The sequence below is a fragment of the Daldinia vernicosa genome (genome assembly GCF_022497035.1).
Source record: "Daldinia vernicosa strain CBS 139.73 unplaced genomic scaffold F5Y00scaffold_3, whole genome shotgun sequence".
Classification (NCBI taxonomy): Eukaryota; Fungi; Ascomycota; class Sordariomycetes; order Xylariales; family Hypoxylaceae; genus Daldinia; species Daldinia vernicosa.
In genome coordinates, this window is record NW_025953919.1 from 609,477 (window position 1) to 623,187 (window position 13,711).

General features: G+C 47.8%; 4 protein-coding genes across 4 annotated transcripts; 3 read left to right on the top strand and 1 right to left on the bottom strand.

Annotated features, from left to right (window-relative positions):
• The first annotated feature begins 698 nt into the window (after positions 1-698).
• F5Y00DRAFT_224817 (glycoside hydrolase family 76 protein) lies at positions 699-3,148 on the top strand. The gene is made up of 4 exons (XM_048006064.1): positions 699-1,188; positions 1,260-1,745; positions 1,805-2,043; positions 2,161-3,148. The coding sequence occupies exons 1-4, from the start codon at positions 1,098-1,100 to the stop codon at positions 2,719-2,721; spliced, it is 1,377 nt and encodes a 458-aa protein (XP_047869423.1). The 5' UTR covers positions 699-1,097; the 3' UTR covers positions 2,722-3,148.
• A 3,510-nt stretch (positions 3,149-6,658) lies between these two features.
• On the top strand, positions 6,659-10,175 carry F5Y00DRAFT_102748 (calcium/proton exchanger). The gene is made up of 6 exons (XM_048003805.1): positions 6,659-7,623; positions 7,784-7,799; positions 7,850-7,957; positions 8,008-8,079; positions 8,130-8,207; positions 8,264-10,175. Exons 1-6 carry the CDS (start codon positions 7,016-7,018, stop codon positions 9,677-9,679), a joined length of 2,298 nt encoding a protein of 765 aa, XP_047869424.1. The 5' UTR covers positions 6,659-7,015; the 3' UTR covers positions 9,680-10,175.
• Positions 10,176-10,303: 128 nt separating this feature from the next.
• On the bottom strand, positions 10,304-11,825 carry F5Y00DRAFT_224819 (uncharacterized protein). The gene has a single exon (XM_048006065.1). The coding sequence runs from the start codon at positions 11,403-11,405 to the stop codon at positions 10,464-10,466; it is 942 nt and encodes a 313-aa protein (XP_047869425.1). The 5' UTR covers positions 11,406-11,825; the 3' UTR covers positions 10,304-10,463.
• A 331-nt stretch (positions 11,826-12,156) lies between these two features.
• Positions 12,157-13,608, top strand: F5Y00DRAFT_224822 (uncharacterized protein). Its single transcript, XM_048006066.1, has one exon. It carries the CDS (start codon positions 12,444-12,446, stop codon positions 13,578-13,580), a length of 1,137 nt encoding a protein of 378 aa, XP_047869426.1. The 5' UTR covers positions 12,157-12,443; the 3' UTR covers positions 13,581-13,608.
• Positions 13,609-13,711: the final 103 nt, after the last annotated feature.

Consider the following 13,711-nt stretch of genomic DNA (forward strand, 5'->3'; position numbering starts at 1 on the left):
ACAAGCGTCTCGGCGTCTTGATGACTTTGACTCTTTACAGGTAACCTATGTATATTTATACGCGGGTTCCGTTCGTCGGTCCTCATTGGTTTTCTAATGTTATTTTTTTTCTGGCGCGCGCCTAGATCTTCCTAGGCCGCGTGGGGATTAGCGTTAGCTTGGCGGCTCAGGCGCCAAGATCTTCAGGGGTGCGTCGCGCAACCTAGCATGTGTTTTTTTGGGATGATTGCTAGGTCGACTGACTGTTCGGTTGTTTGCGAATGTATGTATATTCGTACCTGTGGGTGGGTACATATGCAGTTATGGGGGTTAGGTTCGATATTGAAGTTAGGTATGTACCTAACCTACCTACCTAATGGATTTAATTAATGGCCGCTAAGCAACATGACAGTTTCAGGTGAGATGCTCTTTGCTTTTTATGATTTCTTATTTTTAGGTATCTTTTGGTCAGTTTAAGCCTTAAATACGAAAAACGGAAGGCGAATACGCACGCCAACGGCATACATTAGGTACATCTGTTCTAGGCAATGCGGCTATGCCTTTAGTGTAGCTATCACAGTTTGACTTGGATGATTGGAGAGATTTGGTTGGTTCCAACCCCTTTGTTCCCATAATTCAATATTCCCAATATTCCCATATTCCCCATATTTATTTTTCTTTCCCAAAGAACTAAGACCAAGGATCCCCACGACGGGTCTAGGCTTGGGGTCTTGGCCAAGTCTTGTTTTGATTGGTTAATCAGCCTGTCTTTTCCTTTTCGTTACCTCCTGAAATCCAATTCGAATCTTGGCCCTTCCCATTCTTTGCCCTTTGCCCTCTCTGCCAATGCAGTCCGGTTGCTTAGTTGTTTAGTTGGTTAATTTGTCTTTTCCTTTTTTGCAGCCCTTTCACGTCGTTGACGTCGAGTTCCACTATCATTCAAGTCCAAACCCTCTCGTCTCCGAAACAAGTCGTGATTTACATCATATCATCTCTAAACCAGGCCATATCCATTCGTTGTCTATTTTCCATCATTTCTGTCTCCCTTCCTAGTAATTCGGTATTGAAGTTCCTTCGCTTCCCCTACTCTCTTCCCGAGTAGATACATTTCGCATACCATGGTGAGATTATCTACGCCGGTGCTGGCTGCGCTAGGCCTGTTTGCCGACAGAGCGTTCGGCGCCCTGGAAGTAAACCTCGACGATCCAGGTGTGTAAATACTGTTGGGACTTGTCCCGTGCATAAGTAAATGCGATTAACAGGGCATCTTCTCCATCTAGAATCTATCAAGACGGCTGCCGCTCAAGTCGCCGAAGACCTTCTCACTTTCTATCATGGCGACGAACCGGGTATGGTTCCCGGTATCTTACCCGGTCCTCCCCCCGACGGCGACTACTACTGGTGGCAGGGTGGTGCAATGTGGGGTACGCTGCTGGATTATCGACACAACACCGGCGACAAGCAGTTCGACGATCTGATAACGACGGCCATGCTGCATCAGGTAGGCGACAACGCTGATTACCTGCCGAGCAACTGGTCCGCGTCCATGGGTAACGATGATCAAGCTTTCTGGGCCTTGTCGGCCATGCTGGCCACCGAGATAGGATACACGGATCCTCCAGAGGACCAGCCGCAGTGGGTAGCGTTGGCGCAGGCTGTATTCAACGAGCAGACAAGCGAAGACCGAAGAGTTCCCGACGGACGATGCAAATGGGGTCTCAGATGGCAGGTTTACTCGACCAACAATGGATACGACTATATCAACAGTACGTCGGACCAGTACAGATGCTTATGCATAATATATCAGACACTAACGTAATAATAGCCATCGCTAACGCTTGCTACTTCAACATCGGTGCCCGATTGGCCCGTTATTTCCACAACCAGACCTATGCCGACCTTGCAATCAAAACCTGGGATCTGATCGATAATCTGGGCTACATCTCGGACAAGTGGGATGTCTACGACGGCGCCCATCTGCCCGATTGCAGCGACCTCAACAAAGCCCAGTTCTCCTACAACGCCGCCATGTTGCTACAGGGTGCTGCTTTCTTGTATAACTACGTAAGTTTCTTCACTTCGTTTCGTGTACAAGGTTCTCGTGAAATTCCTGAGAGCGACTCCGGCTATCCTAGTACCAAGCCGAGAAGAGATCTTTCAAATACTAACATAATCACTCAGACCGATGGCGAGCAAGTCTGGAAAGACCGCATCGATAACCTTGTAGACCGCATGATCGAAATTTTCTTCCCCGCCCCCGCTAATATCGCATTCGAACCGTCTTGCGAAAATCAGCAGTGTAACTCCGATATGGAGTCCTTCAAGGGATTCACGCACCGATGGATGGGCACGACTATGCAGGTGGCACCCTTCACCAAGGATAAGATCCTGCCGATTCTCAAGGCATCCACGCAAGGCGCCGTGAAGCAGTGTACCGGTGGTACTAACGGTCGGTTCTGCGGCTTCCATTGGACTACCGGAGTTTTTGACGGCGACGTCGGTGCCAGTCAGCAGATGAACGTCCTGGGTGCCTTGGTCAGTCTCCTAGCTCCCGACGTCCCGGCACCCCTTACCAACCAGACCGGTGGTACTTCCAAGGGTAAAGCGAACGCCGGTTCCAGCGACCCCATAATGCCTACGCTCGCTCCGATCACCGGCGGCGACAGGGCGGGTGCGGGCATTCTGACAGCCATCGTCATCGCAGGATCACTCTCGGCCTTCGCATGGATGAGTTTGGACTAAGCGGAGGTGTATTAGAATACGTATTAGAAGGTCAATAATGGATTTTCTGGCGTAGGCACGTGTTTTACAACCACATATTGATCTTATTTGGAATTTTGTTCAGGAAACGAATACCCGGGACTACCGAATCGTCGAACCGACGAGCGGATTTGTACATAAGCATTCTTCCCTTTTAGTACCTGTCTTTTCTAGTCCGCCACAGTTCATTTCTAGGAGTTCATAGGACTTGGCTGCCGAGATTCCGGCATGGTAGGGGACGCCCGTAGGAGAGTGGAAGAAGCATGGAATAATCCAAAGAATTGGACAATATAGACTTAAATCTAATTCAACGCAATGGTGATACTGTTGTCTAATGCCTAATAGTGGTTTAATTTGCTTTGTTGAGTGGCGTAGGTTGAAACGGTACCAGTAACTACCTATACAGAGAGGGTTTATCAAAGACGGCATCACTAGTAGACTTGTACCTGCACCTGCTTTGATTTGACTTTTTACTAGCAATGCAACCAGTCATGGATAAATAAGATAGAATAGTGGTAAGGTTGTAGTTTAATGGCTCCGATCTTCGTGTCTTCGCAAAGATTAGTCAAGAGTTGCGGGCTGGCTATGCCTACGCATGCCTATGCCATTGATTCACTTATTCCACCTGGGGGTTACACGTTCTAATTAATCCGGTAGTAGAGGCCCTGTGTATCTCATATTGTTTGACACTGCTAGAATTCACCATAATGCAGTGAAAGTAAATATTTTAGAGTTGAGACAACGCAAAATTGCCCGCCATTAATATATACCTGTCATACAACCACCTTCCTAAGCTTAATTAGCAGGCCTTCGTTTGGACCGCTTAGTTAGACCTACCTAGGTACCCAATGAGTATTCGTATAGATCTGATACTATATGAACTTCTCAAGTTGATAACGAAAAATCGACGTCTTATCGGTCCCTAGATGTCAAGAAACCGGAAATGGCTCGAGATAAGAGGAAACGTGGCAGTAAGTATGAGTACCTAAGTTTAGGTAGATAGACGCAAGAAGTGAACAAAAAAAGAGCGAATTCATATGAAAGAAATTGCTATCTCATCTTGGTCCTCTTCAATCACGGGTTACAGTTAAATAATAATTATGTAGGTATATAGTATGGGATAGTTAATTCAACTGCCTGCCCTATACAACTGTACTCGACTTAGAAAGCCGACGAAGAGCTTACAGATATGCCTATATAGCCTTCAACTTCTCACACACGCCGAGGTAGTTCTTATCATATAAGCTCTCTATTGTTGACCAGTAAGTTGAATATTATCACGGGCGCTTACTCTTATGTGTACTTGAAGCGTTTAAGCCTGGTTAAACTAATGAGTAGAATACATTTTCGCTTGCCTTTTGGGCTAGTTAAGGTACAATTGAAGTTTAACATGTCTCATCCTATGTATATCTGAGACGCCTTGAGATATTTAAGTTTAACTAACTACCTGAATAATAGGAAATAGTGGTGTGAAACATGTGAGGTAGTCAACTGGGTGAATTGGTATCATTTCTCTTTGAGATTTCTTCGAATGTCACGTTTGAAGGCAATTCTGAAGTAAGTCTATAACATCCGATTGTTGACGACGAGTACCGAAATGTTACTTATCAACTGGGTATAAGAATATATTGGTGCTTAGAGAACGAGCCTTAAACTTGATTTGGTATCTTATGTCGAATATAAGAGACTGTCAGCCACATGGTTGAAGAGCGCTTATGATACTCTGTAGAATCTTATGACTTAACTATTACTAGCAATAGAGATGAAGTCATCAAATGCCACCCACTACCTTGACGGAACGTGCCCTCATTATGTGCTTGTGTGAGTTTCTAGGAGGGAGGAAGGTTATACATAAGCGGTATGTATCAAAATTCCGAGTCACATCCGCACGGCTTATATAACGTGGTACCGTGTTTAGGCCATATTCCGAGAGAAGTTTCGCTTTGGAACCATATCGTAGCACTATTCGGACGTTAAACTCGTCAACATGGAGTTTAGATAGGTATCGTTCGGGATTGCCAAATCACTACCGTCATTGATATATCCTTGTTGCGCCGGTACCGAGCTCGAGCCCCCAACGCTGGCTAGATCCGAGCCGATAGCTCCGCTTAGATGGCAAGGTAGCGGAGATCCGAGATCTAACGATGACCTTAATCTGATTACGGATCTTTAGTATTAAGGTTCTAGATTAAGTTGTGGCTCATCCAACATTGTGACCAGGTTTCAAGCGAGTCATACATGGGCTGTGTCCATATTAGGTAGGTACCGAGTTGTTTAGTTGGTTCCTGCAGTTTAGTTGCAGTACAAGAGTGGCTTGAAAGTATTATTACTCACCGTAACTAAACAATAAAGTTTAAGTGTTTACTGATTGCACTTGCTGTATGTGATCTACCTAAAGGTTGGATGATGTACGTGGTTACATATGGTTACACAGCCTTAGTGTAGTTATCCAGGCAACTACGTCATCAATTTCTTGCTTTTTCACACCTGGATTTCACCTAAAGCATGACTGCGACCTTTGCAGCTATCTATCTCTAATGCACTTACCTCATAGGTATGATGTATCTATAATCGTACTTCTTAGTAACAGCTGATACAATTGAAATAATCGATATTTATGACTTGTAACCTGATCCCACCCACTTCCGATTTTGTCAATTTTGTCAATTTTACCGATTATGCTATAAACTTAATAAACACTGCAGCAAGGGAATGTTATGACTACATCAATTAGCTAAGTCTTGCTTCGTAACTATTTTGTATTTAATTATCTCCACCGCCATCCCGAATACTTTCGCCTTAAGTACATACCTGATCGAGATCTTACACAAACAACAACAATAACAACTATTTGCAATCATATACATTTACCTATACATCTATCAAATACGACCAACGCCGAATCCCTCGCAAACTAGTAAAAACCACGTATTTACGCGTACAGAAGCTAACCTCAGCCTCCTTTTACAATCTAGGCAACCTACCTAGTCTATATCCCGAGGCACCGTCGGAGCTAGCTCATCAGCCCTACGCACTACGCACGCTTTGTCGCTTTCGTTCGGGTGACGCGACGAACAGTGCGAATCGTTAGTCGCTTATACGTTGTATCTTAAGAAGTGAGGCGGTGGTGCCGTTCCGCCCGCCCCATCCAATCCTTGTTGACCATATCGAAGAGGAGCTCGTTACACGACAGCTGACGAGAAGAAGAGAATCAAGTGCCAAGGAATACATACTTACACACCGGTTTGTCGAGGAGTCGGGTACACACAACACACCAACCGGAGAGAGTACTCGTCTTACTAGGCGATACTCCCTATTTAGGGTTGATTGATCGTGGTAGACAGCATGCGTAAGTTTTCTCTATTTCCTCAAGTATTTCTTCGTTACGTTTATGTTTTTTCACCTTACCCCTTTACCTGCTTTTATTCTGGACACGTATATCGTATGTAGTCGCTTCAAGCGAGGTCAAAAAAGCTCGGCACCCGTTCTCCGTCATCACACTATGTACCCTTCTTGCATGCTGATGCGGGTGTCCATCCAACCCGACGCGACGCTACATTAATTCCGGCAAGCTTCCAAGTGGAGATGATCTGCCGGCTTCGAATCTGTTGGTATCTGTTGGTATGGTGTCATAGAGGGGCGAAAGAGATCGGGATTTACTCCTATACACTACCTTGAGCTTACGGGAGCTTTGTAAAGCTGTACGTAAAGCTCAAAGGTTGTAAAAGAATCTACCCCTCAGCTATCGACGACAAAGAAGTTGCGGAGAGAGAATATGTGTCTTTATCAGGGGATTTCAATAAGGCTTGCGGCACAGACAAACGTGTTAGCTAGCCTCAGGTAGGATCTACGGTCGTATCGCCATCCCTAAATCCCTAAAAAGCAAGGCGGAAACCCACACAGTTTAAGTCTACACTAGTTAGACGTTATTCTACACGTTATCACCTTTACAGTTTACTATATACTGTGTAGACGACACCGCTGAACTCTAATGACTGGCTTGGAAAGACTAAAAGTCTTCTTAACCAGGGAACCAATCCGCAAGCAGCACCGCTCGGCTTTACCCCTGGACTTCTAGATTACGCCCTGATTTCTTCCAATTAAAGCTCTCCCCACGCCACCGTCCTTCCCCAATTTTCCCACTTGCTTCTACGCCTATTTAGTCTAGGTCTCTCTCGCTGTCGGATTACGTCCTAGACACGTTCCCCCTCTTCCCGTTCTCTTTCTAGAACAATTTACGACCTTGGCGTCGAATCTGCCAAAGCCGCATACATCGATGAAGGAAAGCTCAACTGACAAGGCCTCTAATATAGATCGCATACGCTCTTGGGCACGAGGTCACGCGTATGGAGGCTCTACACGTTCCACCGCGTCCAACTCCAACTCCATCCTTCCCATAAATAATACACATACACACCAAGATCCCGAGAAGATCTGCCATGTTAGCGGTCCCGGTTCCGACGGCCATCAGGGCCTTCTTAATGGCTCCGCGAAATCTCAGGATACCCCCAACCTCGGAACGGATACCCAGCATGCCGATAGGTCGGCTCCGTCAACATCTCAAGTGGAGGGGACGGGGACTGTCGTAGACGAAAGCGGCACCAAGAAGAAACAAAATGTCGTCGTCGAAACCTATCACGAATTAAAGAAGGTGGTCCTCCACAGCTGGATCAACCTATTCTTGGTCTTCGTACCCGTCGGGATTGCTATCGCAAACATTCCGAACAGAAATGCCGGAGCTACTTTCGGTGTTAACGCTGTCGCCATCATTCCTCTTGCGGGACTCCTTAGCCATGCTACCGAGTCCGTCGCCCGCAAGATGGGTGACACCGTCGGCGCGTTGCTTAACGTTACGTTTGGTAATGCCGTCGAACTCATTATCTTGTCAGTCTTACCTAGTCATTTTGATTGCGCTCTTAGCTAACAAATCAATAGCATGTAAGTTAACCATGCTCTACAATTCATTGTTAAGTAGTCTTGTATCATGAATCGGTATAAGAATGTCATGTTATGACCTCTGCTAACCTCATACTCCGATTTGTAGTATTGCTCTAGTTAAGGTAAATATTAAATCTAGCCACTCGTAATTCATGTCGCTAATTCTATGCAGGGTGAGATTCGCATCGTTCAGGCCTCCTTGCTTGGATCGATCCTCGCAAACTTGCTCTTGATTCTGGGCATGGCCTTCTTCCTTGGTGGTCTCCGATACCGTGAACAGGTCAGTCGGATACGAACTTGTTTACTTTGCGTCCACTAACGTCTTTCCAGATCTATAACAGCACAGTGACTCAGATGAGTGCCTGCTTGCTAAGTTTGAGTGTGATCAGTCTTATGTTACCGGTTAGTCTATCCCCAATCATACTTGAAATCTCGCTAAATATTCTTACCAGACCGCATTTCACGCTTCCTTCCGAGACAAGACAGAGGCTGATAACGAGTCTCTGAAAATCAGTCATGGTGTTAGCGTGGTATGTACTTGATCTACTCCGCATATCTCCCTAAACCCTACTAACGTTGTCTCGAGATTCTTCTTGTGGTATACGTCGTGTACCTTCTGTTCCAGCTGAAGTCTCATGCGTACATGTATGAATCGACTCCTCAACACATTATCGATGAGGAAGCAACACCAGGTCCGGCTGCCGCATGGCTCGAGTCCTCTGATTCTGACTCCAGTTCTTCGTCGGACTCGGATTCGGATCAGTCCAGCCATTCGAGGGAGACCATGTCCAAACGTGTTAAACGAGCCATCCGTGGACACCGCCGTAGGAAGTCTAGTACGGCATCGGTAGAAACTGAAGATGGAGTTCGAACTCGCACCTCGTCCCTCGGAACTAATAGTGCTAGTCCTATTCCTGAAGGGGGTTCCAAGTCTGGAGATTCTTTGCATGGTCCTCTTTCTTTCCCTCGGATGAACTCTACCGGTACCGACGAGGCTATCGAGGAGGAAGATGAGGACAAGTCCCGCCGTAAATCTAAGCGCTCCAAACGCAAGCATCGCAAGCGAGATAGGAAGGCGTCGACTGGCGTCGAAGGAATTATTCAACCTCAGAACATCGTTGGTGTCGGACCGGATGCCGTGCAGGATCATGTTGCGAGTAACGGAGAGCCCCGCCGCGTAGACTTTGCTGACGCAGTCGCCAATGTCGAAGGTGAACTCGAAGTTACTCCTACGGGACCTAGACGCCCCTTCAATAACTTGCGTGTTCTTTCATTCCGACCCGTGGCTAAGAGCCTGGCACCGCCTGTTTTCACTTCGGACATTGGAGCAGTACCTGCGGCATCGGTCGGACCGGTGCCACGCGTGAGATACGGCATTCGCAGGACTAACTCCCTTCCCGAAAGACTTAACCAGTATCAATATCGACCACCCGGAGCCATGATGCCTTCTCAGGTTCCCATTTCTATCCTAACTGGCGGTACCGACGAAGAAGGCAAGCAGCACGGAGATGACCTTTCACGTGGCGCGGCTATTATCATGTTACTGCTCTCGACAGCTCTTGTGGCTGTATGTGCCGAATTCATGGTAGATGCTATCGATGATGTGGTCGCGAACAGCGCTCTCAAGGAGACTTTCATCGGTTTGATCATCCTGCCTATTGTCGGTAACGCAGCGGAACACGTGACGGCCGTCACGGTGGCTATGAAGAACAAGATGGATCTGGCTATCGGTGTAGCTATTGGCTCCTCGATTCAGATTTCCCTATTCTTGACGCCCCTGGTGGTCATCATCGGCTGGATCATCGGTCAACCCATGACGCTTTACTTCACCCTATTCGAGACCGTTTGCCTGTTCGTATCGGCCTTCATCATCAACTTCTTGATCTTGGACGGCCGAAGTAACTATCTCGAGGGCGCGCTGCTTTGCGCTACGTACGTAATCATCGCGGTCGTGGCGTTCTTCTACCCCGAGGGCGACGCTGCCGGTACCCTAGGCGCTTAAAGGGGCTTCTAGCCTCTGAAGTGCATATTTAGACCTCTTATTTGACAATACGACGCAATGTTTAACTCGAGCATGGGATACGATATTTAATTTATTATTGCTTTGATATTAAACTTGCAAGAAGCGGGTTTACGGAACACTTATTTGACGATTTGGACGCTACACAGTCAAGGGGGAGAAAGTACGGAGATGAGATGAAATGTTTTACTTCTTTAAAGGGGAGATGCTATCTACTTTTCGGAGTTTGGCCCCTTGCGATTTGATTACCTAAATTGCCTTGATTTTTTATGAGATATTCTTTTTTTATCTTTTCAGACAAAGTTGAGCCAGCCAGCTAACTTGGCCGCTCTGATGCAGATAGCGATGATGGTGTGGAAATACGCAGCAGATAGCTTAAGTACCTAGTTAGTTTAGCGATAGTTACAGACTTGTAGACTTGTGGTTGTAGAGCTGCTTAGCGGATGAATTGGACATACTCTCATTTTTTGCAGATAAATTGATTCTCGTGCAACGATGTGATGTTCCGTTCTAGTTTACGAAGGATTATGAGGAGTTGAGCGGATTGCCTAGGGGAATATCTCCCACACTAACACTAAGTCCGGCGTTGTAGGGTAGGTACGGTACTTTAATGAGCGACAATATTTTATTAATATTAAGGAGTGGAGGGACTGGCCAGCCAGTCTCTCTATCTACCCTTTCCTCTCTAACTATTCCCTCTTATAACTTAACCCCCTGCGCCTTTCTTGATACTCTAGTACCCGTTCCGTGCGGGGCCGCGTCTACGTCACGCCGTTCCGGTACAGACGGAGCCTGATACGGTCGCTCGGCGGCTCCTTCTATTCCGTCTGCCCGGTTCTTGTCCGTCCTGTGGTGTTCCCTTCGTCTCCTCTTTATTTTTTTTTTGTCCGTTTCCGTCGTCGATAGTGATAGCGACGGGACCATCATTGCGTTGGCGAGTACGGCGGCGGCGCTGCGGCGGGACTGCCTGCTCCCTATTGTGTTCAGCGTTGGGAATGTTGGGCTCTTCTCTGTTATTATTTTTGCCTCGGAGTCTACTGTGACGAGTGTCGGATATATGCTCGCGGGTAGCGGTAACACCGTGGTGGTATTCATGCTGGTCAACAACATCTAGGTTCTCTCGTCCATTGCTCCCGTCTCTAAGGTCGTGGCGCGTGTTATCCTCGCGTGCGTTATTCTCGTCACGCCGACGTCTCCTACGTCTCCGCCTATTAGTCCCGCCTCTTGTATCGTTTTGGGGGGCTTCTTCTGGTTGTGGTTGGGTCGCGTTCTGGGAGCTTATGAATTCTAAAAGAATGCGGTGCATGTCCTTCGCTCTCTCTTGGTTCCAACGGCTAGAGCAGCTTTGCATCTCTTGCAACATCGTGCTAGCCCCCTGCGCAACCTCCTCATACTTGCTATGAGGCTGCAAGAGCTTCTGTTCCCAGGTCCTAGGCTCGTCGCCCATCAGCCTCCTCCATTCTCGTAGCTTTCTGTCGGCTTCTGTAACGCGTTTTCTAGCGCTGAGTCGCCCGTCTCTCTTCCATCGAAGATCAGATGTGTCATTTGCTTCTCCATCTAGCTGGTCCTTATGCTTCTCGATAAGATCGAGAAGTGCTGAACAGGCCCTGTGGGCATCTCGATTGTTACAGAGGCGATTCACGATCTTGTCCACCACGAACTGCAATGCTCCCAGGCCTGGTGCTATAGCAGCAGCGATATCGGGCATTTCGTGTTGAATTGGTAGCGTCGAGTTTGGGTGATCTAAAATAATACACTTTAACTATTGAAAAGCGATAAAGAGTGTTATAATAATTAATATAATAGTTTGACGGTAAAAGGTAGCTATGGAATTAAAGATTTGGAATAGTATACTTGATAGTATAATACTTGGTAGGTCAGAAACGAAGAGAAATCAAAATAAGAGCATCTTGTCTTTAAATACTAAGTCTCTAGGTTAGGTCACTGTCTATCACTTTACGTATGAAAAAGTGATTTATTCCCCGGGTATTTCCCCGGGTATATGTATCTAAGTAGAAATATTACCATGCTATAATGCGATTGGCTCTTAAATGTGAATGAATGCTTAAAGCCCGCATCTGAAATATTGTTCCATGTGACATATAAAATCGAAATGAGTTTATGGTGAGCAACTATATAATTATTGGACGGAATGAATTTGCGGTGAATCGATGACAAACAAACATGGTGAAGTTGATTGTACAGTATAGAATCATTAGAAATACCGGATTGAACTTTCATGCCAACTTAAACTCAGCCACGACTTGTTTTACTAAGAGGCTGTTCTAGACGGGGGCTATGCTAGATAAAACCTAGGTAGTACATGTAATTGTGGTATGACGTATGACCTACCTAGGTACCTATTCCTAGGTCAGGTACCGGTAATACCTAATAAGCACCTGAATTAACATGATAGTGACTTTGTCTTGTGCACAGAGTCAATGTTAAAACGTAGGTAAGGTAAGAACATCAGGTGCCAAGCAAATAGAAGAGAAAGTCCTGACCGTCAAATATTTGACTATTTAATATTTGAACCAATGCGCTTCTCTCAATTCTTAATTCTTTCCCCAATTATCTACATACATTTATTATACATATTACACGCTTCCCGGAATTATCACGTGTAATCCCATTCGCCCACTTACACGCTTATACATACCTTCGCTTATACCATCTACCATCTACATCCATCAACCATCATCTTTTTTTTTCCCCCTTCTCTCAAGAACACAGTACAGTGGACCCAATGTGTTTCGGAAGTAAAGACAAAACCACCGATCCAGCTCCCAGGCCGGTCCCTCAATCATCACCATCATATACCACCGCCGCCTATCCCAAAGCCAGCATGCCGCAGGACTACGCGCCCCCTCCCGGACCCCCGCCATCTCACGGCCACTACTACGCTCCCCCGGCCGGCCCACCTCCCTCTCATCAGGAGTACGCGCCTCCCCCGGGCCCGCCCCCTTCCGACACAAAGAACAACCCCTTCTTCAACTCCAACTCCAACTCCAACCAGCAGCAGCAGCAGCAGCATGACTGGCAAACCGCCGTCCCAGACACTTCCCTTCTCCCTCCCCCACCCAACTTTTTCAGCGGCTACGACCGCTCGCCCGCCAACAACGCCACCGAGGACGAATGCGAAGCCGGCGAGTCCTGGTGCGCTTCGTACCCCCTCTACAGCCCCATGCCCCTCAGCCCCCCCGCCGAATCCGCCGCCCTAACCGGCACCATCGCCCTCTACGCCCCTCCCACATTCACCTCATCGGGCGGGACCCTCACCCCCGTCCGTCCGGGTGTATGGAGCGTATCTTCCCCCCGCCACGGCCGCGACACCTGTCTGGCGACGTACCCGCCCTTATACCACGCCGCGGCGCACAGCCCCCTAGTCACCACCACCGGCAGCCGCAAGAAGAAGACAGCGTACTACGAAGTCCGGGTCCTCGAGCGCGGCACCCGCAGCGGCAAAGACGAGGTCTCCCTCGCGCTGGGCTTCGTGGCCCCGCCGTACCCTGGCTTCCGATTACCAGGGTGGCACCGCGGGAGCCTAGGCGTGCACGGGGACGACGGGCACCGGTACATAAACGACCGGTGGGGCGGGAAGGAGTTTACGACGCCGTTCCGACGGGGGGAGACGGTGGGTCTCGGGATGGATTTCTGCCAGCGAGGTGACGGGGGGATTAGCGTGGAAGTATTCCTGACGCGGGACGGTGTGGAAAGGGGTCGGTGGAACTTGCACGAGGAGACGGACCGGGAGACGGATTTGCCGGTTACGGGGCTCGAGGGGTATCATGATTTGTGCGCGGCCGTGGGGGCGTTTGATAAGGTGGCGTTTGAGGTTGTGTTTGCGCCGGAGCTGTGGAGGTGGAGGGGGTATGAGGGATAGATGGTGGTGGTGGTTAGGAGTAGGGAGGTTAGGGGGGGGGGGGGGGGGGGGGGGGGCAAGTTGGGTGTTTTTTTATTTTTTTTTTTATTAATAGTTTTTGGGGGGGGGATTATTTTATTAATTTTTTTTTT

What these genes read in the sequence shown, in the direction of transcription:
- F5Y00DRAFT_224817 (XM_048006064.1), top strand. Translation starts at nt 1,098, where the DNA reads ATGGTGAGATTATCTACGCCGGTGCTGGCTGCGCTAGGCCTGTTTGCC. An exon ending in AGTAAACCTCGACGATCCAG is followed by an intron (nt 1,189 to 1,259) that starts GTGTGTAAATAC and finishes TTCTCCATCTAG; the next exon opens with AATCTATCAAGACGGCTGCC. An exon ending in CTGCTTTCTTGTATAACTAC is followed by an intron (nt 2,044 to 2,160) that starts GTAAGTTTCTTC and finishes ATAATCACTCAG; the next exon opens with ACCGATGGCGAGCAAGTCTG.
- F5Y00DRAFT_102748 (XM_048003805.1), top strand. Translation starts at nt 7,016, where the DNA reads ATGAAGGAAAGCTCAACTGACAAGGCCTCTAATATAGATCGCATACGC. An exon ending in TGATCAGTCTTATGTTACCG is followed by an intron (nt 8,080 to 8,129) that starts GTTAGTCTATCC and finishes TATTCTTACCAG; the next exon opens with ACCGCATTTCACGCTTCCTT. An exon ending in TCAGTCATGGTGTTAGCGTG is followed by an intron (nt 8,208 to 8,263) that starts GTATGTACTTGA and finishes CGTTGTCTCGAG; the next exon opens with ATTCTTCTTGTGGTATACGT.
- F5Y00DRAFT_224819 (XM_048006065.1), bottom strand. Translation starts at nt 11,405, where the DNA reads ATGCCCGATATCGCTGCTGCTATAGCACCAGGCCTGGGAGCATTGCAG.
- F5Y00DRAFT_224822 (XM_048006066.1), top strand. Translation starts at nt 12,444, where the DNA reads ATGTGTTTCGGAAGTAAAGACAAAACCACCGATCCAGCTCCCAGGCCG.